Source organism: Phyllopteryx taeniolatus, chromosome 7, assembly GCF_024500385.1.
Source record: "Phyllopteryx taeniolatus isolate TA_2022b chromosome 7, UOR_Ptae_1.2, whole genome shotgun sequence".
NCBI lineage: Eukaryota > Metazoa > Chordata > Actinopteri > Syngnathiformes > Syngnathidae > Phyllopteryx > Phyllopteryx taeniolatus.
Window position 1 is genome coordinate 11,429,622 of NC_084508.1, and position 24,773 is coordinate 11,454,394.

Sequence of the window (24,773 nt, forward strand, 5' to 3'; positions counted from 1 at the left end):
GTCCTCTCCTCTCCAGGTGACTCCAGAGGAGGCCAAAGACTGCTGGGAGAGCCAGTTCAGCTTCTCCTTGAAGAAGTGTAGCCATGCTAACTGGTAACTAGGAAAACATGGGCGCGCGCGCACACACACACAGACTCCTTTGAGATTAATCTTGATGGCTACATCCAATCAGGCGGGATCCCGTGGCAGAGTTTTTCCTGTCAGGTTCCTTCCCTAAGGGTATAAAGATGCACACTAAACATTAGTCATTTAGAAATAAGCACCAACACTTGAGGGTACTCTCACATTATTAAAAAACTACTACAATGCAAACTCAAACGCAATCCAGTCCACATTTTTGTTTGTATTCAAAAAGCAGTTTTTCTATAAAGAACAATTATATTAGGTAAAAGCCCAAACTGTTGCCTTGATAAAACATCTAATAACTGTCCAGACAATGTTTTAAGTAACATTTTACCATTCTTAATTGTCATGCAAGTGTAAGCTGTCGGTTGCCATTTGTGGTTTAAAATGCAAAAGGTCAGAATGAGCGGCTTGAGTCACCGATGGATGCGTGTAAGTAACGGTCTCCGTGGCCTCCTCGCAGGAACGGCAAGTGCAAGAAGGTCGAGGAGGGCCAAGAGTGCTTCCAGGGCATGCGTCTCCGCCAGTACCACATGCTGTGCGGCGCTCTACTGCGCGTGTGGAAGCGTGTGTCCGATGTGGTGTCCGACATCACCAGTTCCAGCATCTTGCAGATTGTTCGCCTCAAAACCAAGCAACACAACAAGCAAGTTGGTGAGTGTGAGTTATAGGTATTTTGATCTTGGGAACGAGGAACCTTTGGAGGAACCATAGGGATAGGCATCCAGACTCCCAGAAAATACAAAGAAGAAAAAAGAGTGGAAGAAGAAATAAAAGAAGCTAGGCAAACTGTTAGCTGTACATTGCAGTCGCAAATTCTTCTCCTTGTCATCTCTATTGTGGTGAATAACTTGGGGACAGAAATATGTGTCCGCAACAGTGCGGGTTTCAACGATGTTCCTGAATGGCCAGCGTTCCTTTTCAGGTCACAATCCGAACGTGGCACTGACCTCACATCTAAGGATTTTTGAACAGGTTTAACATTGACAGTTGTCAGCCAGACTCTTTTCTGAGTAGATCGGGGAGGAAAAATCCCTGTTATCACACCCGCACCACATGACAATTACTCAGGATAATAAAGACGTATAACAGTCAGGCCTTTGCTTACTTTGATCACAAGTGAGGGAAAACGCTTAAATTAGACCCAATGTCAATATGTGTGTGCACCCTGCTTAAAAAAAGGCCAAGGAACCTTTTTTGTTTGGGGCTTCTGTCAGCACCAATGAACAACATTTTAATTGGATGACACAAAAGCCTCTTGCATCTCCTTTTTTTCATTAACTTTCACACTGTCAAGTCTAAAATTTAACAAACCACTAATGTGGGCATGTTGTTGTTGTTAAGTAAAGTGTTTAAAACTTGACATACAAACTCTTATTTCTATTACAAGGGTAACCACTGCAAGAAGCAGCAATCTACCGTACATCTTTATGTGGTGTTGCTGATTGTCAAACAGTACAGACAGATGGAGTCAAACACACATCACCAGTCACAGATGAACCAAATTTGAAGGGCTTTTGTGTATAAAAAGTGGATCAAAATCTGCTCCAACTGAGAGTCCTATCAAGCCATTGCAAATGGAAGCAAAAACAGCGCCACGGGGCCTTTTTATTCCAGGAACTAACTTGGTCCCCAGCTATACCGCGGTTCATCGTTTGCACCCCCTGCTACATCCCAAATTTTTCAAGCAATCATTTTTTTTGTGTCTTTTTACAGTGTACGTACTTACTGTAATGCCCTTGCATGTGAGAGATGAGAAGCAAAGTCGCCAATGGATTTTTCAGCCATTTATTTATAGAACGCTGGGAGAACCTTAAAACACAATGAGCACAGTCTCGCTTCTGTTTGCCAAAGCTCACACCCAGACACTCACACAAGAGATTCACCGACATCACACTTCACCCCACCAGGCCCCGCCCCTTAAAGGCACATATCTAAGACACATACACTAAAGTATGTACAGTATTTTCTATACGTGTGTGTACCCCTTCTATTCACAGGGAATAAGCACCGAGCCCAGCCACAAAGAGTGATAATCCACACGTAATTGACACCCTCCAAAAAAAAGGTTTCGGCAAATTACAACTTTTTAATTAGACATAGCAATAACCTGTCTAAATGACGTCAACACAGTTCTTTGGTCTCAGGATGCCACGAGATGGTGCCAAAGCAATACTTTTATGTTACACAGGGCTTTGGCCATAGGAGTTTAAAAAAAAAAAAAAAAAATGTAATCTGAGAATCACAAATATGCATGGTAACATATTTTATGCTTGCAATATTTTGGTTCGAATACATGTACAATGTGTTTCAAAGAGTGTTAAACAAGTTTAAAGCATGTGGAAGGGGTAAAACAATTAAAATGTTTTTTTTTAATGTGGTATTTACCGAGTCGTCACTGTTCCAGGCATCAAGATCCCCGAGAACTGCGTGGCCCGGGTACGCGAGGAGCTCCTGCTAATGGACGAGGAAGTGAAGCGGAGGCGCAAGGAGCGCGAGAAGCAGGCTATGGAGCAGCGTCTGGCTGAGGAGCGCATGCGCAAGATGGAGCAGGACAATAAGCACCTACTGGCCAATTTGTTCAGCCAGAAAACGATGCCCAACCAGTCCCTGGCCCAGTCGCTGGTCCACAGCCAGCTCTTCAAGCAGAAACTGAACCCGCTGCAAAAGACACATATGGCGGGCTTTTCTCAGCTACAGAGGGTGCAGGCTGTCTTGCAGCATCAGCAGCAGCACCCCCAGGGTCAAGCTCTGCTGTCTTTACCGAGGACAAATCCCCAAGTGACTCCGAGCGGCTGGCCCGGCAAGTCGGCCGCCTCCAAGCAGGCCGTTGTGCGAAACACGGTCGTTCACGGGTCCAACTTCTCCCAGTTTTACCCCCAGTCCTTCTTACCCCCCTTCACGCAACCGCTCCCAGTGCACCAGATGGCATGCTTGTCTTCCCAGAAGGCCCAGGAGGAGATCCTGGACCTGACTGCCAGCTCACCGTCGCCCTCTCCGGACATCAGCGAGGGGGGACTGGCTCTGGACAGTCTGACGGGACCCGCCAGAGCGTTCGCCGACGACTTCAACTTAGAGTCGTTCATTTCGCAGACGGTCGCTCCGCTACCGCAGCCGCCCCCTCCTCCGCCTCCGCCTCTGTCTTTGAACCACAACCACCTGACCAACAACCACCAGGACTTGCTGGATCTCTTCGACCTGCCCCTCTCACCACAGATGCCCACCCAGAAAGTCTGCCCTTCCTCTTCCGCCGCCTCCACCACCTCGTCCACCTCATCGCTCGTCCAAAGCTCGCTCTTCTCCAACCCCCCTTCCTCCTCTTCCTCTCAGTTTGCACCCTCTCGCTTCCCCAACTATCTCCTGCCCCAGTCGGACTCGCTCCCCCTGCCCAACGGCCACTGCAGCTCGGGCGCTCTAGACGTGCGCGAGGCTCTGAACAGCATGCTACAGGCGGCAGGGTCCGACCGCAAGTCCGTCATTCACTACCGCCAGCAAGACTGACGCTTTAATGTCCTGTCTCGTTTTTTTGTGTGTGTAAGCAGATTTTAGCACGCGCCTCCACTGCTGTGCGGGACCTTCTAGTCAATGTCACTGCCTGTCCTGCTCACACTCTTCTCTCTAACCATCCATAGTCCTCGCCTGCTCCCTGTATTGGATTCCCGCACCCCAAAGTGCGTCCTCCATGGCAGCTCTAATGCAAACTTGACTTTTCGAAACTCTTCTGGAGCTGTCAAAACGAAACAAAAAAAGTCCTTTAACTGATTTGACGCTGGAAACCTTTTTTGTTTGTTTGTTATTGCTTTACTCGAGCGAGGCACTAGGTGGCAACGAACTGGAATATACAAGAAGAAGAAATCAAAGCTGACAAAACCGTGAAATGCCTCCTTTTTGTCCGTTTAGTCCTCCCCACACACACACACACAACACAGTCTCCTTTTATTTGTTTGTGTGTTCAAGGAAGAAAAGGAGAAGGAAAGCAGCAGTCTGCTAACAGTGCCTTTCAGAGAAATCTAAAAATGCAGTCTTTAAAATTAAAAACAAAAAAATCTATGTAGCCTAATGTATAGATTTGTATTTTAATTTAAATATGGTATATTTGTATTTAAATCTTTTCGTCCCTTTGTGTTACACTATGCTGGTGGCGGGTTCCAAGGACAGGCCTCTGTGAAGCCTCAACTGTGAGTGCGTTTATGTGTCTGTACGTGGCGTGCAACACCAACAACAAGCGTTCTGAGCAGAAGCTATCCAAAAATATCACCACCCCTTTTTTTAAAATTCATTTTTAAACTGACGATAACACAAGAGATTTGACTCCTGGTGTGATTTGAAATTTCTCAGGAAAGTCTCAAGTGCTTTTGGTCTTGTTGTTTAATTGTGTGCGTGCGTGCTTTGTGTGTGTGTGTGTGTGTGTGTGCATGTGCAAGTGTGTTTGTCGGTTGCTTTGGGTCATAAAATATATAGAGAAGTCATTTATGTTGTGTCAAAAGAAAGGCCCTCCTCGTCACACTTAAGACTTGTAGACTTTCAATTTATATTTTCTTGTCAACCAAGTGAAAAAGCTCTGTAATAGCTCCCCCCTCTTAGTCAAAAAGCCCATTGTCACTCTCTACTAAAAAAAAACTCAACAACAACAAAGGATTAAAGAATCTCCACATTTATTTTGATCCCAAACATTTTTTCAGATAGAAATAAAAAACTCCCTTGACAGCAAAAAGTGACGCATCACAGCCGAAAGTCCCAACATTTATCCACTTTTGCCTTTTACACAGAACCTCGCCAAAGTGGGATACATCCACAAACGCATGCAATTTGACACAGCAACACGGCGCTGTGGAATGAGCACTTCAAACACCTGTAAAATCCTCCATGACAAATAAATTCATGAAAAACACAATTGATGATTAAAATACATGCCCTATTTTATTGCCCACACTGCTCTTCTTAAATTGAGTTTGACTTCTCAAGTAATGTCATTTGAAACGCCACGGAAATTTTGACACGTCAACTTGGAGTACCCCTCGGAATTTGGGTCTGTACCAGTTTATTGTTTTATATTTTTAACTGAAACTTGTCAGACGATTGGAGAAGGGGTTCCATGAGTACCGGTTGAAATCAGAGTCTAGATGTGTTGAGAAACAATGACGTTGTAGTGTTTTACTCTTAATTTGAAGCCATTTTTTTTTATTCTATAGGCCATATCTCACAAAAACTTCAAATGCCAGGAACGCCATTTTTCCCCTCACAAAAACAAAATTTCTCCGTAACTTAATCTGATTTTCAAAGTTTTTGGTGCATTGTGTTCAGGTCGAAGTGAGCATTACAACCAGACTCAGTTTTTGACAGTGTGTCATTTTTGGCAAGTCTTGTCACGTCCCTACTTACATCTCTGTCCCAGAGTCGCAAAATACCCTTACACACAGCCAGCTTCCCTTCTCCGTCATGGCTCTGATACTATTTCAGAAGTCGGAACATTTATGGGTTGACTTTGTTCCCCACCCTTGCCGCCTGTATACCGTTTATACAAAACAGCAACACGGAAAAAAGTCGAAAAATGAAAGCTACATTTTGGGGGGTGTAGTTTCAGAACACAGAATTGCCACATCTTATAAAAGGCAGACTTGTCGGGACAATTGCTTTCAACGCAAATAGGTGGGAGAAGTGACTAAGCTACTATTTCCTGGCATGGCGAAATAGTCTTGCGTATAGGCGGCAGCCGACCTCTTGTTACAGCTCTGAGACTACCTCCGAAGGCAGAAAATAGCCTGGTTGACTTTTTTGCTTCCATGCTGCCTAAATACCATTTATTTATTCAGAAAAAAAGGCCAAGACAGAAGACCTTAAATTACAGATTGAAATTTGTTTGTGTATGTGTGTAGTTTCCGTAACAGCACCCTCGGAGATTGCATAGAATTGCCGTAACAGAAGACCCGGAATTTGTGGAATACCCTTACACAACCCTGTACATACTTGTCTGGAGAGTGACAGTTGCTTTCGATGTAACATGGCAGAAGACGCGTGTTAAACTTAACACCCCTGTCCTTACACCTTACATGTTGCGCCTCGAAAGGCGAACCAAAAAACGCCGGGTCCACTTTGCCCTCCCCCCCTCCATTTTGTCCATGTCAGTGTTGTTTATACACAAAAGCAGATCTAACAGGCATTGTGATATGGGGCTACAACATGTGACTATTACTATTTTGTGAAGCTGAGTAAAGTCAAAGTTCTTTGTTAGTGCACACACGATTCAAATCCAGACTAAAGCCATGAGTTTGTGGTCCAAATGTACGGAAAATGTCTCCAAACCTCCCCTTTTCCTTGTAATCGGTGCGTTTGAATTGTGTCCCGTGTGGCTTTGCCATTAATGTCCGCTTGTGCACTGCGCTCAGTCGAAGCAATAAAAACAGGAAAGAAAAGTCAGTCGTACACACGTGTACAAAGTACTGTTTACTCTCACTGGGCGCGGGAATCTCCTCGCTGGTTGTTTCGATGCATACCACCTTTATATCGTCGTAGTTATAAGAATATTATTTATATTTAAGGGATATCTGTGTTCTTCTGCTTGTTCTTTAAGAAGAGTCAAAAACGTTTGGTCAGGGAAGACAAATTCTATTCAAATCTGCTACCAAATATGTTTGCACTGTCTTGTCTGGATTGATTTATGCTCATTGTCCTTCATGGAGTTGTTGGGTTTTTTTTTGTTCTTCTTCAGAGAGATACCAAAGTGTTTTGTTGCCCTAAAATTACCATTCAACAATCTCAGGAAGAAACAACTAAAAAGGTTGGTGGACGGGCGAGGGTTACATAAGAAATATTTCCCCGTTAACAGTGCTGAAACCAACGTGTTTGTACTTGTATGTACCATTTGCTGTTCTTGGTGTGTTTATGTTTCAGGGCTGGGGAACTTTTCTGCTATTTTATTTCACTTACTTAAAATATGTATTAAATATATGAAAAAGATTCATGAAAATGGCAACGACAGGATTTGGGCAAGGGAAAAAATGCTCTGGTGGGACATAGATTCTCCTACCCCTGTGTTAGACTGTTTTGTGATTGGACATCATGTTATTGCCTTGTTAAGGCAGCATGTCATCATTTCTACTGGTTTGTGAACACGTTTTTTTTTTTTTTTTTTTTCTCCGAATTCTACCATTTAAACACATTCTGGTTCAGAATCACGAAATGTATTTATGGCTTACAATTGTTATTGTTTTGTTTCGTTTTTAACCCTCCTGTTATGTAAATTGGACCTGAAATGCTGATTCACACTTTCTTGTTGAGAGTAGTGATTAGCACCTCCACCTCACAGTCGAGAGGTTCTGGGTTCGAATCTCTGGAGGTGGCATGCTCTCCCTATGCTCGTATTGGTTTTCTTCGAGCACCCTGGCTTCCTCCCACATTCCAAAAACATGCATGTTATGTGAAATGAAGACTAGAAATGGTCCTTAGAATGGTTGTCTATATGGGGCTCTTGATTGGCTGACAACCAGTCCAGGGTCCACTTTCCAGATAGGTTTAAGCTAACCTGCAAACTGTAACGAAGACATGTTATAGAAAATGGATGGAATGAAATGTGTGTGTATGACATGAGATCTAGTGGGATTGAGTTAGATTTCTGATTTAGCTCTTTGACTCAATATATTTAATATACCACATTTGGGGAGGTGTTTGCAAATGAAAAGATCATAGAATTAAGGCAAACAGAACTTTTTTTAAAAAATATGTTTGGGATATTTTTTCTAGATTTCTTTTTCTCAACATAACAGGAGGGTTAACTATAAACAAAGTAATGGAATTGCTATTTTATCTGAATTACTTAGTTTTTCCAAATATTCCAGAGCAGGAACATTCCGTCAGAAGTTTTTACGCAGGGTTTTACCTTACTATTTAACTAAAATACCGTATGACCACATCAGGAACATTACTTAAGAAAATTAATGCTAACAGAGGACATGAATTGGCTACATCTAACGAAAGTACTTACTTAACCCAGGGGGGGAAAAATTGGGATTGGACATGTTTTGGGCCCCTGATTTCTTTTCACGGTATTATACGTTGGTTTGTTGCGCTGCACTAAGAATGGCATCATCACGTGACTGTCCTCCTTCAACCAGCTTTGGCATGTTGTGTTTCTTCTGGTCTATGTTTGTTTGATGGATTTGTATACCATAACCATCCTTCCATGTTTTTCCACTGTTTGCGTATTCTATAAATCACACAAATAATTTATTGCTAACAACAACAACAAAAAATAACACAAAAACATGCTACTGATTGTATGTATTTTTAAACAAAGTCTATTTTTTCTGTAAAAAAAAAAAGAGAAAAAAAGAGAAACTGTGTTCAGCACTTTTATTCTGGGTTTTTGCTTTTGTTTTCTATATATATTTATAATTTAGATCCAAATGTATATATTGTAAAATTTGTGCCTTTTGACTAATTCTTTTAAAAAACAAAACAACAAAAAAGTGGTTTTCTACTCATTAAAGGAAGGACTATATGAAATTGCAATCTTTGTAAACAAATAAAAACTTGAAGATTGCTGAAACTCAAGTGTCTTATTTTCATCTGCATAAAAATACAAACACGTATTGTCTAAAAAAAACATCCAGACTTCTCGTCCTGAGGAGACAAAATGCCACACGGCCCCCGTGGAGTGAGGGAGGAGGTGAAGTTTTACAACACTTCTCAAGACAGTTCAAGTGTTCAAAAGGATTAATAGATTTGTTCTCAAACGATGTGGGGACAGATCACTGGCATCGATTTGTGGGGGGCGGGGGGGGGGGGGGGGGGGGGGTGAGGATATGAAAATGACCGTATTCAGACGAGATTTAAAGTGAATGGTTTTTGGTTCCCAACCTTTTGCTTAAAAATGCATCCATCCATCCATATTCTACACTGCTTATCCTCACAAGGTGCGAATGCTACTTTGTCTATATGTGCCCTGCGATTGGCTGGCGACCAACCCGGGTTGTACCCCACCTCTCGCCCAAGGTCAGCTGGGATAGGCTCCAGGTCACCCATAACCCTAACGAGGACAAGTGCAATCAAAAATGGGCTGAAAATGTAATAGTCCTGAAGTTAGGGGACCGTTTTTACAATCATAAAACTAAAATAAATTAAAAGTACTCACCCTTTTAATGCAAATGTAGTGTAAAAAAACAGCAAATTTGAAAATTCACAGAAAGCACGTGATGTTTATCATGTCTGCCTTATAGTCCAGAGGTTCTGGGTTTGAATCTCTGTAGAATTTGTATGCTCAAGTCCAGCTTCCACCCACGTTACAAAAATATGCATGTTCATGGAAGACCATAGGTGTGAATGTGAGTGAACATTTGTCCATAAAAGTGATATAAAAATTGTACTCACAAGTTTGGGAAAAAAAACCAAAACAGTTCCTATAGATTAAATGCAAAAGTTAAATAATACTAAAACAGTACTTTAAAAAATACTGAACCTGAAAAGTAAAAAAAAAAAAAGAGTACTGTTCACGAAAAGTTCAAAAATGTACTGTACTGGATGTTTTTTTTTTTGTTTTTTTTTTTGTTTTTTAGTTTTAAACAGGCTGTATATATAGCTAGAAGCTTCATTCTACTATGTTTGACTGTAAAGTACAGCACTTCGTGTTTTAAATGTTAATTTTAGTTCAGTGCCACTAGAGGAAGCCCGCGTAGCACAAGTGGTACACATCCTGAACTTGACAATAATTAGCCTACGTCATTTTGTTTTCGTTAAAGGAAAAAAAACAAAAACTTTGTTTCATGCCGCCGCCCACTGGAGGCAATGTGACGCTACAATTTCATTCTGATATTGTTCTGAGCTACTTTGCTCTCCCGCGAATTTAGGTCCATCCACCATACAATCTCTGTACCACTTAAATATTTCAACATTAAAACTGCAATGAAAAAATGCGATTCATATTGACCCCCTATTAATTATTCTTCGTGTGCCCTTGCTTGCACTAGTGAAGGCAATGTGACACTACAATTTAATGTTGCTTTTTTTTGGAATGACTTTGTTTTAGCAGCAAATGGAAATGTGTTAGGACATTTTATACATATTTCAACATTAACATGAATCAATTTAGTTCGGGATTCAGGTCTTGATATTTTTTTAAATAAAAACAAATTTAAAATACTGTACACGTCTGCTTGTTGAGTGAAAGCATTGTTGTGTGAGTACTTCCGCATCTGACTAAAACCACGCCCATTTTAGAGGACTCGCCCATTCTACCTGTCCCAAAAGCCAGGAAGATTTAAAAGTCACCACAGTGAGTATTGTAGTGCTGAAACGTCCAAGGCGAAACTTGTGTTACAAACCACTGAAACCAACGAGACTTACTGACACTTGAGCGAGGAATTTTGCGCGAAGGGAGCGCGTTCGGCGGAATATTGGATCGGCGTACAATCCGGAAGTGGTACAGGTAAAACACCTTTCGCCTGTCAAAATGTCTCACCGTTTCACTTAATTCACTTAAGATAATAATGATGATGATGAAAAAACGACCGTAAGCATGTAAACAAGTCATGTGTGAACTTTTAAAGAATGTCGTTTTTCTTTAAATAACGTGTGGTGTTTCTCCGTCCTCGGGAGATGTGACGAAAGTGCTACTTTGACGTCGGTCTTGGTCGTTGGCTTGTAGCATTTTCACATGCTTTTCTGTTTAGCAGGCCCCGTTAGTTGCATTCATTCGTACTTATCGATAGCATCTGGGGGAATTTAAAGGATGTTTCAGCTCTTTGTTTGAAGGGACGTTTGAGCTCAATGTGTGATGTGATTCACTCTCCTCTTCATCTTCCTCCTCCTCTTCTCGCCTTTCTGGTTCTCGAAGCACTCATGCAAGTTTCTACCTGCCTCAAACTGAGTTTCATAACAGTTTCGACTCACAAACAGCTGTTTTGCTATTATTATTATTCCTAATATATCCACATAACTGCGCTTCCGCCAATGGATTATTCAAAATAAAACCATGGTATTATTAACAGACAATTTTGATCCATGATCCAGCTAAGCGAGCAGTTGGGAGGAAAGGGATTTATATTGTCGAGCCTGTAATAGTATTTTTTTTTTAATATAGAATATAATAGAATTGATTAGCGCTCATGTCAAATTGACCCAGTGGTAGGGCAAGCAAGGCTTTCGTTGCTTAAATGACCAAAATTAGAATATTTGTTCTATCAAATTGTATTAATTCAACCACAACAGGCACATCTGCCTCACAGGTCTGAAAGGTTGGTGGGTTCGAGTCCAGGCTTCCAGTGTGGAGTTTGCATGTTCTACTTGTGTGCTCCAGCTCCTTCTCACTTTCCAAAAAACATGTAGTTAGGTTTAAATTAAACTAAATTGTCCATAGATGAGCATTCACACTCATATTTACATGTCTATGGGTGCCCTGCAATTGGCATGGCGACCACTCCAGGGTGTTACCCACCTCTTGCCCTAAATCACCTGGGTGCCAGCTCAGCCAAGACTCTGGAGAGGGCAAGGGGTAAAGAAAACGGATGGATGAATATTCTCATCTGTCTATTGTTCTCATTCTGTAGTGTTTTTCTTGGCTGCCAGTTTGTGGATGTTAAGAATTTTTTTGTCCAATCAGATCTCAGCCTCTGTGCCTTGCCATGTCAATCTTATCTGCTAGGGCTTTCAGAATCAGTAGCGCTGGCCGATGTAACCTAAACTATATTAGTTAATAGCTGTTAGACTGTTTATTTCACCAAAGCTATTTCAAATGTGTCCTCACAGAGTCCCCAGGACAACAACAACAACAACACACACACAAAACAACAACTGGCTGAACGTTAGACAAAAAGTAGCCCCCGAGACCCGTTTTACTGATACAAGTGGGCATTTCTAGATAATAGAAAAAGTAGCCCCTGGCCCCTGTTTCACTGATGCATCCATCCATCCATTTTCAACACCGCTTATCCTGGTTAGGGTCGCGGGACGCTGGTGCCTATCCCAGCTGACTTCGGGCGAAAGGCGGACTACACCCTGAACTGGTCGCCAGTCAGTCGCAGGGCACATATAGACACGGACAACCATTCGCACTCACATTCACACCGTCACTGAGTGGGAACTGAACCCACGCTGCCTGCACCAAAGTCAGGCGAGTGTACCACTACACCATCAGTGACTTCACTGATACAAGTGGACATTTATAATTTCGTATCATAACAGGATGCACACACACTTCTCAAGGACCCATGTAAAAAATTGTACAGGAAGTCAGCCTTTTTGCGCAATTCCAGGGGTAGTACTTAGACAAACTTTGATTCGGCAATGCTCCCAAATGAGCTCCAATCGGAAGCAGGTATCCTAGACAGATGGGCGGTGTTTAATTGCAATGCTTTCTTTTTGTCCTACGCCATTTAATATGGGCGTAGAATGGTGTCAAATTGTGACTATCATTCTGAGGATGAGTCATGAAAAATTCCAGGGCTCGTACACCTGCTAGGGAATTCAGCCAATTTAGCCCCAATCGGAAGGAGGTATCCTACCTAGACAGATTGCAAAGCTTTGTTTGCCTATTTCATCCTTTGTGGCATCAAATTATGATTGTCATGAACACGGATGTGCGATCCGCTATTCATCACTGCTTTTATCATTTCAAATCCATTGTTAAAAATAAGGTTTCAGTCTAACCACTTGTAGACCTAATTGTAAGTATACCTCTTACCGATACTCAAATCGAAAGTCAGAAATAGATGCCATCATACTGACCCAATGCACCTCTGGGCTATTAAAATGTGTCATGTGTCTTGTGGATGTACCTTTTTTTTATCGCTTGTGTAACTTGAGCACTAGAAGGAGTGGCTTTCAGCGCTATTCTCTGCTATGATGCAGCGCAAAGGAATGACGTGAACTATAGGTGAGAAGACCTTTTATTCAAGTGTTTGTTTTAACAGTAGTGCCTGTGGATCTGTTTACTCCACTGACTGAGTAATAAAGTGCCAGGCTTGGCCATCTGTGCCTTTTGAGGAAACTGGAGCGGGGTATAGAAGTGATACATTTCTGCTTGTAGTGGGCCCCCATGAAGCACTTCAGGGCAGGACACACGACATTTGGTCCGGGTCTAACCTAGTGGAGCTGAGTTCGAATTTCATGGTTTATCGCGAGTCATCAAACTGAGCCACCATGCTCCACAAAGATGAAAACTCAAGGTTTTGACAATTTAGAGTTGCTCATGTAGATGTGTAAAAATGAATTACTTAAGTGAAGGTAAGTTACAACTTAGATTTACTTAACAAATGTACTGTACTGGCTTTAAAAAAAGTTTACACCACAGTAACATTATGCACGGTTTGAATGTTTAATTCAGTGATTCATTTCGTTTACCACTAGAGGGTGCCCACATACCACTAGTGGTACTTGTACCACACTGCAAATCACTCGTCTAATACACTGTGGTTTCATTTTGGTAGCAAACCGGCTCAATCTCTAGAAGTTTATATTTAAGGGATGATTGGAAATGGCAGCTTCAAACCAAAATGGGTCAATTCAGGATAGGAGATTCAGCACAAACAGACATTTGGTCAAGTTCTGACCTTGTGGATTTGTGGTGTCATAGTTTTGTGTTTTATGGCAAGTAGTCAAACTTTGAAGCCATTCTTGTCCCACCGGCAACATTGAAAACCCCCAAAATTTGCTTCACCCACCGTATACCATTTTCCAATTTGAAATCGGACCTAACCTAAAGAGGTTTGCCTTTCAAGGAACCCTGAAAATGTCCCAAAATGACTGAAAAATGGTCACTTCACTCTAAAATTTGGTCAGTCAAATTTTACTGCCATCTGCCAACACGCATTAACAAAACTTAAAATACTCACTATTTTGTGTAAGTCATCGGTCCAGTATACTTGGTTCAAATTTAGTCACAGTTGGACTATTTCGAGGAGAAGTTTGTCTTTTAAGGGCAATTGGAAATGACCAAAACAACCCTGAAATTGCTGCTTCAAACCAAAATGAGTTTCTTCAGTGGGGGACTTTTATCACAAACAAGATGTTTGCTCATGCTCTGACCTTGTTAAGTTGAGTAATTGCGTTATCAGAGTTGTGCATTTTATGGCAAGTCATAAAACTTTGTCTTGCCTCACCCACGGGCAAAAATAAAAACAAAAAATGTTGGCAATTTAGCTTCGTCATCTTATTTAGTATATACATTGTTCAAATTTGGTAGGAAATGGTAAAATATTGTAGGACAAATTTGTCTTTCTAGGACAAGTGGTAACTGGCCAAAATGAACCTTAAATGGCCACTTGATACCAAAATGAATCTCTTTGGGACGGGACCTTTATCACAAGATGTTTGGTCAAGATCTGACCCTGTGGAGTTGCCATTAAACCTGAAACTCTAATAGTGCAAGATCTCTGCCTTGAAACTGGGTATCATTTTTAACAAAGGCTAATATTACTGCGGACCCATGCACCGCTCTGTGTAGAAGTAAGGTGGCATGATGGTGGCAAGCCAGTAGAAAACGATCTGTAAAAGACAAAATGTCCAAAGTTTATTTCAGAACTAAAAGAAAATAAAGCGAAACTTGTCAAATTGGTGTATGAAACGGCATATTTATGGTCACAGACATTTTTATCCAATTAGGGATAATGCGATAATCGGTAGAGCACTCTGTCCTAAAACAATATTTGTCAGCAGCTGCCCTAGTAGAAATCAAACAAAATCTTATTTGATACCTGGAACTGCTTTTCAAACCAACATGGATGGTTTAGTCTTTTCAGGCATGACTGGCACTTTTTTGTGGGTCTTCTCATGATAGATGTGTCTATCAATTGTCAGGCTGCTAAGTGATGCTGCTTAGGGGGGCTGAATTGTTGAAAAATAACAAAGGGGTGCTACCAAACCAATTTTGGGGAGTATTTGCATGAGAAAAAGCTCTCCAAAAGGTGATTTATTTGGTCAAAGAATAATAATAATAACAAAGAAACCGCAATTTCTAGAGGGCCCCAAAAATGTAACTCACAAACTTCCTACTTGCTGTGTGGTGTGAAGGCACCCAGGAAGCTTTACTCAAGCAAACAGCCTTTCAATTATTAACAGTTCAGCGCTCTCATTCCGCCGTCGTAACCATAGCGCCCGGTGCACTCAAACCAGCCTTGTGGGAAAAAGTCTCAAAGTGGACCGAGAAGCTCTCATATCACTGTGCCTTGGTGCAGACCGCCGCAATGAATTCAAACGAGAACAACTGAGCTTGGAATACGTTTTCTGCTGACGGCAAGACATTTGAGTTTTTTACGTTGAAACTTCTTGTTGCTGTGTGGTCCTGTGGATTTCCTGCCTGTGAGATTCAACAAGGTGTCACTCGATTCTACTTGGGTGGGCGTCGCCATCATGAATGCGACCCAGCGGATCAAACTAATGAAGCACTTTGGTTCTGTGCCGCCAGAGTCCCCACCGCCTCTGCTAGTGGTGCCTGTAAGTTAGTGCTGCTATTGGTAAATTTCTTGTTGCTACCAGCACAGAGTTTACATGTAAAAATAATCATAATTAAAAACAGATTCGGATGAAATTTGATTTGCCACTTTGTTTAATTCACCATCTCTGGATGTAGAATCTTGAGTTGGATAACCTTTTGGGGAACATGGGGATAACCCATAATCTTGGAGTCCAATCAATATTTTCAGAAAAACTATGCCTCAACATTCAAACAATACCTGAATCAGGAGTCCTGAAAGAGAAGGGGAAAATAGCTCAACCATAAAAAAAAAAAAACAACTATAAAGTTGCACAGGTTAAATTTAAGACTACAGTAAAATAATAATGCACGTTAAAATAAAACAATCTTAGTCATCCAAAACCTTAGCATGTTAAAATAAATATAGGCCTACTGTAAAAACAAAAAGAATTTTAAAAAATGCAGGTAAAAATAAAATTACTGTAAATCCCCCAAATTTGTGTGGTTTTGCTCAGCTTGAAATAGGTCTTCTGTAAATCCCCCGAAAGTTGCACATGATTTAAAAAATGACTACTGCACAGTGGACCACCTCGTCGGGGATAAGGACCGAACCCCGCCGCGAATAGTAAAAAAATCTGCGAGTAATTGACGCTTCACTTAAAAAGATCTGTAATTGCCACAAATTTGGGGGGAAATGACTACTTCTGTCTTCTCAACTCACTTCAAATGGATTCATTAGCACCAAGTTGCCACCAGATGACACCAAAGCAATACTGTTCTTCTTTCGGCCTGAGCGAAAAATAGTGGATCGGTGACTTTTTTTTGGCAAAAAACAGAGGATGGATGGAGATTGGGCCCCAAAAATATGAAAACGGGAATGCCAAATAACTAATATGTGGGGGTTCATTGCATAGCCTTCAAAAGTTGCATGGGTAAGAATTAGCCCTGTCATGGTAATTGCTATTTTGACTAAAAATGGATACAATAGCGTTTCCGGACTTGATAAATTGTCATTGTTGTGGTGAGCCGACGCACAGCTGACACATTGAGCTGACGGAGAGTTGGACGGCTGTGTCATTAGCCGCTAGTGGGATCGTGGAACGCCGACGGACCAATGTTTGCTCGGTCTAATATGCCACGGCGCATAGATTCACACAACAGAGACACTTAAGGGAAAGTTAATTTGGTATTATGTTTACTAGCCCGCGTGTTAAGGAACTAGCCCGCGCACTAAGGAGCTAAACCGCTTGTTCCACCCCAGCGACATCGTTTAAATCTTGTGGCATCGACAGGCAATTGCAAACCTTTATAGTGGGGGCGTCAATTCCTCGAATAATGATGATTTACAGTACGGTTGTACAAATAAGAAAAAAAAGAGAGTGTGCAGGTACAGCAGTAGCGACAGTATCACTCAACAAACACTTTTTTGTCCTCTTTTCTGTATTGTCTGCCAGGTATCTTTGTGTTGTTTTGGAATAAAAACAACTTAAAAGTCAACCATGTTGTCTTTAGTTTGACCCTGTGGTCATTCCATGGGTAGTTCAGTGTTTAATGGAGTGCATCAGGGAGTCACCGCATGAGTGGTCAAAGTGCGAGCAGGGGAGGAGCACTTCCCAGGTGGGTCCTCCTGCCCTATGCCAGCGCCTGTCATATCGCTCTTCTTTTGCCCGCCACCGTGAAGGATCAGGTTTCAGGAGCTGGACTAGTGGCCCGTGTATTGTAGCTGCGCTTGGAATATGATCTACTGCTCGTGCCTTAGCGTTGTTGTTGGGCTTGGAGATCCGAGTAGGAAATGGAAGTGAGGTTCAAAGACCAAGGGGTGAGTGCAGTAAAACGGCAGCCTGACGTGACCTGTAAAAGCCACTGAAAACAACCAAAATAGGATTTAGTACTTAAACAATACACTCAAGTTTCTTTGAAGTCATACTATAAGGAAAATGAATTGAGTAGTGTTTTTATATTTTTATAATTTTTTTTTTTTGGTCTGTTCTTATGAAATGAGGGCATGGTGCATAACTGTGTTATCTTTTATACTTTGATGCTGCTTTCATTCATGAACTCGCATTAAGATATATGTCGAGACTAGTTAACTGCTCCTACTTCGTTTTTGTTTTTTTCAAGTGACGATAGGCGATATTAAAAATGGATTGATGGAAGTTTCATCACCCAGAGAAATGGTGAAATAGTGTTTATATTCATTTTGGCTATTTGCCTGTCCTGTGGCTCATGGTTTACATCTGGTTATGTAGAATTTATGTTTTTGTATTTTATTTAATTACATTTATTTCATATTTAAAGTTTTAGTTTTTCTGTGTTCATCTGTTTGTTTGTTTTTCATTTGTAGTAGATGTTTATTGTCTTAATTTTTCTATATTCATTTTAAAAAAAGTATTGGGCTATTTTTGCAACAGTTTCTTTTTTTATTTAGCATATTGAGGGGATTTATTCATTGATTTTTATTTACTTAATTTTCTTAATTTCAAATTATTTTTTGTGTAGGGTTTTCTTTTTTATATTCAGTAAAGCTTATTTCCACATTTTTATTTTATGTATAATTAGAATTGTACTTTATTCATCTAGTTTTTTATAAGTATTCAATGGAATTTATTTATTTTTACTTTTTATAAGATTTTGGTTTTTTATTATTTTACAAAGGATTTGCTTAAGTTGATTTTATGTTTTTGTATTTATTTTATTTCTCTCTTTTATGCATTACCTGAATTCTATTAAATGTGTTTGGGTTATTTTGTAAAGTTGGCTTATTCCCTTTTTATGAGTTACATTTATAAAAGATTTTGTTTTTATTTTACTCATTTATTTGAATTTTTCTAACTTTTTTTATATATAGTTTAGGTTATTTCAGATACATTTTTAAAAACATTATCCAGGAACAGGGCAAAGTGCTTTCCGTACCGAGACAATAAAAGTAGTGCAAGAAAATCCAACTCATAAACTGAGAGACTAGTGTCTATGAAAACAGAGGATGAAAAAAATCTGTTTGTTTGAGCAGCTATGTCTTTTTTTGTGTTTAGGTTAATGATTAACATTACAACATACAAATAGCCTACTGTTCCCTGTGCTCACATCCAGCAGCACATGTGTTCCTGTCGTGTCTACTGCGTAAATATTGCACTAAGAGAATTTTTTTTTTCAATGTCAATGTTATCTCCAGCAGTATTGCAAGTATCTGCATACATCAGTTGTCTGTGCTTCAACGAGAGAAGCTGGCTCTACTCGTTCCCTCTGGAATGTGTCGTCCTCACTCTCTACGCCCTTTGCTTTTCAAACTGGCGCTAATAGATGAACAAATGCATTTGGACACGGGGCACATTTTAGGAAGTGAACGTATGCAGATAGAACTGATTGTAATATTGCAGGATCTCTGTGCTAACTAAAGAGGCCACGCACGCCCATTGACATCACAACTCTCGCGTAAACCCAAAAATGAAAACGTTTTTCAATTAAAAATTACATTTTATAGAGGAAATGTTCATACTTAACCTGATTTTTGTGGGGGGGAATCACATTAGGAAGAAACGGTCTATTTGTAAATATTATTTTTTTGTGTTTTAGACAAAACATGACAACGGAAACAAATCATTTAATTCAGTGGTGCTCAAACTTTTTACACCAATTATCGCCCCCCAAAAATAAAAAATTCTTAGCTTTTCCAGTACCAACATCATGACTAATATTTGAAAAAAAAAAAACTGTAGCATAGTAAGCCTAATTGTTTTATATATAAAAGAGAGAGAGGTTTTATTCCTAAGAACTATATTTAATATTATTGTAAGCCATTGTAACATTATGCACAGTTTGAACTTTAACACTGCGCTTAACTATAGGGGGAAAACTGTACTTAAATAATGATTCAATTAAAATGGATTGCACATAAAAGTTAAATAAAAAAAAAGTATACCTACATAGAAGTTGCACATGTAGTAAAAAGTTAAATACAACTGAGCTGCACTTAGGCAGTGTGCTTTTGCATACTGTTAGAGGGAGCTGGCATGTTTTAAATAACATGTCTATCTTTTTATCCTTCTATTGCATAAACTAATAAATTAAAACAAAAAAAAGACATGTTAGGCTTAGAAAGCATGTTATTTTTGTTCACTGTATAATTAAAATAAAATAATTCACCATTTGATGCTAAAATCAAAGTGGTAGGTAACCATTTTTTTTCACTGTATGATTTAAAAACTAAAAAAGTGAAACTACTCATCCTTTGAAGATAAAATATCGGGGTCGAGCTGAGTAACCATTTTACTTTCGTTCACTGTATAATAGACTTAAAATATAGTAAACCTACATTAAAGTAAAAACACTCACCCATAAAGAATAAAGCAATGATATCGGATACAAAAAATATTTTTTGTTTACTGTATAATAACTAAAATATACGGTAACTACTCACCCTTTGAAGATATCAGTGCGAGAAGAGTTTTTGTGTTGTTTATCTACAATATGTGTCGGCTGCTCACTGTGGCGCCTCAGGCGTTACACACACACACACAACCCGCCACCATTCCGGTCCAGCCAGATAGACGCAGGTGAACGCGTGCCGTGTTCAGGCTGTGTTGTACACATTCTTCCAGCTTCTCTGGAGCACCTTGTAAGGGATTATTTCCAAACTGTCCTACACTAAATGTTGTCTTATCTTACCATTGCCGTGTCTTTTGTGTTTGCAGAAACCAGGCATGGAGGAGCTAACGATATGGGAGCAGCATACAATAACACTGAACAAAGTAAGTTCCTGCTTGTTACACGATGGAATAATGTCGCCACAGTGAACGTGGCAGGATGGCGTCGTTCCACGAGAGTAGTAGGCCTGCGGCTCGCAGGCTAGTAGGCTAACGCACAATGATGATTTTTTTGTTGTTGCTTCAATTATTTAATTGTATTTATTAAAGATTTGTGTGTTACGCAAAAAGCAGAATTTAATTTTTTCATCAATTAGTTTAATTAATTTGGTATTGCTTGTATTTTTCTTTTTTTATATATATATGTTAGTTTTTCATGTTGCCTACAATCCAGCGAAAGAGAAAAGCTTCTTTCTTGTTTTATATTAGGTTGGGGTTAGTTTTATTTATATTTTTTTCATTCCAATTAATTTTGTGTTGTTTGTATTAGTTTTGTTTCCCATTGTTTCATTTCAATTTTTGGGTGTTAAGCTTAATGCAGATGTTTTTTTTCCAGATTATTAATTTTTATTTTTTTATATTTTTCATGAATCAAGTTTGAATTGCCTGTATTTTTATTGTATTCATGTGCATTTTTATGACTTGTTTTTCCAGTTAAGGGCTCTCCACAAAGTACTTTATTATCCATCCATCCATTTTCCATACCACCTACTACTAGGGTCGCGGGCATGCTAGAGCCTATCCCAGCTATCTTTGGGAGAGAGGGTACATACTACACCCTGAACTGGTCCCCAGCCAATCACAGGGCACATATTAACAAACAACCATTCGCTCTCACATTCACACCCACGGGCAATTTAGAGTCTTCAATTAACCTGCCATGCATGTTTTTGAGAGGTGGGAGGAACCCGTGTCCTCAGAACTGTCAGGCAGATATGCTAACCAGTCGTCCACCGTGCCGCCTTTTTTCAATGATCATTTTCATTATTTTATTTTTCATATATTTATTTTGCTTTGCTTGTATTTTTATTGTATTCATATTTTGTTTATTTATAATTTAGTTTTTCAAAGCATCTAGAAACTGGGCAGGTTATTTTTTAGGTTTATTTTATTAAAATTATTTTAATTATTCTATTTTTCATTACTTAATGTAGTTTTTCTTCTATTATTTTGTTGTATTTTCTTTGTCTTATTCTCGTATATGCACTTTTTTAAAAAAAAATTTTAACCCAAAGAATTGTCAAAACTCAATAGTGCCCATTATACATGGGTATAGGGGCAAATTGAAACTTTCACATTTTATAAATGTATGCCGCCTTCTAGTGGTTATGAAAAAGCTGTACACTTTCATTCCAAAATGCCACCGCCACCTAGTGGTTATAAAAAAAGGTGTAGCCTACACTTTCATTCCAATATGACAGGGGTACGTATGACTGGGTATATGTACAGTTGTGCTCATAAGTTTACATACCCTGGCAGAATTTGTGAAAGTTTTTTTTAAATATGACCGAACAACAACCATTAATTTCTTTGTTAATGTTTTGTTTAATGATAATGCTTTTCTGAAATGCTTGACCATTTAATTTGAATCCCATTAAAATATAATTAAATGTTTCGCCTGGTCCTTCATGTTTTCTTTAAAGTATTGTACCCATCTTACAAATTCTGCCTGGGTAATCAAACATATGAGCACAACTGTGTGTTTTCTAATTTACTAAATAAAAGTAGGGATAAAGCGGTAGAGAAAATGGATGGATGGATGGATGTGAATTTCAAAATAAGAGCAAGTAAATAATAATAAAAAAGATTGTTCAAATAAAGTGCTTAACTTCAGAATAATTGTTTGAAAAAAGCTAAAAAAATACAGAATACTTCGTTTTGATCGTATGGGTAGAAGCAAAATCATGCATTGTAAAAATGCATTATACATGGGTAGACGGGTTTTCCAGAATTTTGAGGTCACCTTTGGGTGTGCGTATTATACATGGGTGCACATTATATGTAAGAAATTACGGTAATCCAGGGCAAAGTGCTTTCCTTAATAATGTGGTTTAAGTATGGCTATTTTGCTATTGCATCCATGTATTGACAGTTAAACATCTGCAATACACAAATTTATAAATAGTTGTCTTCTCTTCGTACATTAAGCGTACAAAAATGTTCTTTAGGGTGCACATGCACCAAATATTACGATGGGTAATATTTGATGACTGTGGCACAATATTGTATGATAACAGAAAGGGAAACAGTGCAATATCAACATTTTGGGCACACTGATACCCTGGTAGTTTGTCTGCACAACCTGAAGCTGGAATTCCAAGCACCACACCCTACTGCAACAATCGACGGGTCGTTGGTGCATACCGGCTGGGCTGGAATGCGCTCACTCTGTCACCCGCATGCATACACCTGCATACATGGATACTTTTATCCCGTCCTCCCACCTTCATTCCAATCTCTCTGAATGGCAGGATTCCAAATTGGGCTTTGGCTTTGCCCTATCTGGAGGCAAGGACAAACCTCATTTGGACAACGGAGATACAGCGGTGATAGTGTCCGACGTGTTGCCCAATGGACCGGCCATGGGACGCCTGTTGTAAGTGGACCACCACCGATTGCGTTCTTAAAAATCAGAATAATAATACAGTGGACACCGTTTATCACGGGGTATACATTCCAGCCCCACCCATAAGGGGGAAATTTGTGATATAGAGACCATCTACATGTAATGTATTTTCACTTTCCAGCAACAAAGACCAGATCGTCATGGTCAATGGGGTCTCCATGGAGAACGTCCACTCCAACTTCACTATTCAGTCCCTCAAGTCGTGCGGCAAAACCGCTAACATTGTGAGTATTTGAAGATCAGAATCAGAATCATCTTTTATTTGCCAAGTATGTCCAAAAAACACACAAGGAATTTGTCTCCGGTAGTTGGAGCCGCTCTAGTACGACAACAGACAGTCAATTGACTGAGAACACTTTGGAGACATAAAATGTCTCCAAAGACGATGTTGACCTGTCAGTCTGTATACTGATCCCGCTGAAACGTTTGACTTCTCCTTATACTGTATGTGACATTCCACATCCTTTACATACCAAATTTGAACGTCCCCAAAAGCATTTGGAACATTTTAGTCCCTGTTAGCTGTGTGTTGGCATTCGGAGTATTAATCCGATATGTTATTTGTGTGTTAGCAGTTTTATTCAGAGTATTTCCCCACTGCAAGCCCCCGTTTTAAATTTTTTGCCACCATTACTATATTTGTGAATTTGAGGCTGTAAGTAGTGTTTCAGCACATTTTCACTCTGTTCCTCATTGTTTTCCCTTCAGACAGTGAAACGTCCTCGCAGAATCCAGATCCCTGCTACGACCAGGCCGGCTCGGGCCGCCTCCCACTCCAACCTGTTGGACCAAGACCCACCAAGGAGAACGCGACGCTACTCGGACGCCAGCGACAACAGAGAGGCCAGTCGCTACCACGTGCGGGCGCGCAGCTCTTCACCCGACCGCAATGGCTACGGAGGCACGCTGCCCTTGATGTCATCAGGGTACAAGAGACTGCCGCGCCATGATGACAAGCCACTCAGAACAACTCTTGTTAAGAAGAAAATCTCAGATGGTAAGTTTTAAAAAAAGGTTATACTAGATATTCAAATGATCAGGGACGCATAAAGCGTGGTGAATCTGTGTCCACTGACGCATAAAATTGCTTACCTACGTATGTGTGCAAGGCTCAAATGAAGCGGTCTCTCATTGCACATTAGTGGGTCAAAATTAGCATTTTGCACATAAAAAAATACATTCAAAAGCAAAACTACAAATCCGGTTTACCGCGAAGACCGAAGCAGGCAGTGGCGTATGTGACAACGCGTTCACGTCACCGATCCATGGACGCGCAAGTGAAGTTATTCAGTTGAGGAGCGGGAACGCAACGGTTGCAAAATGCGACGCCAAATTGAGGAGAGAGAGAAAAAATACAAATTGTAACAGTGTGATATCATTTCATAGTGAAATGCACCCGTTCATTGTAACACGGACCTTTTTCAACGCGGAGTATGACGCCGTGTCGCGGGACCTGAGAGACAGAGGTGAAGTTTAACATTAATCTACTTTACGAACATAACGTTAGTGCTGCGGGAGAGAAGTACAGTGGGTACGGAAAGTATTCAGACCCCCTTACATTTTTCACTCTTTGTTATATTGCAGCCATTTGCTAAGAACATTTAAGTTAATTTTTTTCCCCCACATTAATGTACACACTGCACCCCATATTGACAGAAAAAAACTGAATTGTTGACATTTTTGCAGATTTATTAAAGAAAAACTGAAATATCACACAGCCATAAGTAATCAGACCCTTTGCTCAGTATTTAGTAGAAGAACCCTTTTGAGCTAATACAGCCATGAGTCTTTTTGGGAATGATGCAACAAGTTTTTCACACCTTGATTAGGGGATCATCTGCCATTCCTCCTTTCAGATCCTCTCCAGTTCTGTCAAGTTTGATGTTGAACGTTGGTGGGCAGCCATTTTCAGGTCTTTCCAGAGATGCTCAATTGGGTTTAAGTCAGGGCTCTGGCTGGGCCATTCAAAAACAGTCAC

The 24,773-nt window shown here is 40.1% G+C and overlaps 2 protein-coding genes across 14 annotated transcripts in view; both read left to right on the forward strand.

Moving 5' to 3' along the window:
* sbno2b (strawberry notch homolog 2b) overlaps positions 1–8,668 on the forward strand; it is a 76,254-nt gene extending 67,586 nt beyond the window's left edge. For all 4 annotated transcript variants that reach the window (XM_061778335.1, XM_061778337.1, XM_061778336.1 and 1 more), the window contains 3 exons: positions 17–93; positions 587–777; positions 2,531–8,668. In XM_061778335.1, coding sequence (XP_061634319.1) covers positions 17–93; positions 587–777; positions 2,531–3,624 — 1,362 coding nt within the window. In that variant the 3' untranslated portion in view covers positions 3,625–8,668. The remainder of the gene's footprint in view (positions 1–16; positions 94–586; positions 778–2,530) is intronic.
* Positions 8,669–10,332: 1,664 nt separating this feature from the next.
* Positions 10,333–24,773, forward strand: part of tjp3 (tight junction protein 3) — a 34,365-nt gene continuing 19,924 nt past the window's right edge. For 3 of the 10 annotated variants that reach the window (XM_061779775.1, XM_061779776.1, XM_061779777.1), the window contains exons 1-5: positions 15,255–15,546; positions 20,218–20,274; positions 22,641–22,765; positions 22,917–23,019; positions 23,504–23,792. In XM_061779775.1, the coding sequence (XP_061635759.1) occupies positions 15,463–15,546; positions 20,218–20,274; positions 22,641–22,765; positions 22,917–23,019; positions 23,504–23,792 (658 nt within the window). In that variant the 5' untranslated portion in view covers positions 15,255–15,462. Of the gene's footprint in view, positions 10,544–15,249; positions 15,547–17,179; positions 17,346–20,087; positions 20,142–20,217; positions 20,275–22,640; positions 22,766–22,916; positions 23,020–23,503; positions 23,793–24,773 lie in introns of those variants that run through there. The other 7 variants (XM_061779784.1, XM_061779783.1, XM_061779778.1 and 4 more) reach the window with 5 other exon arrangements.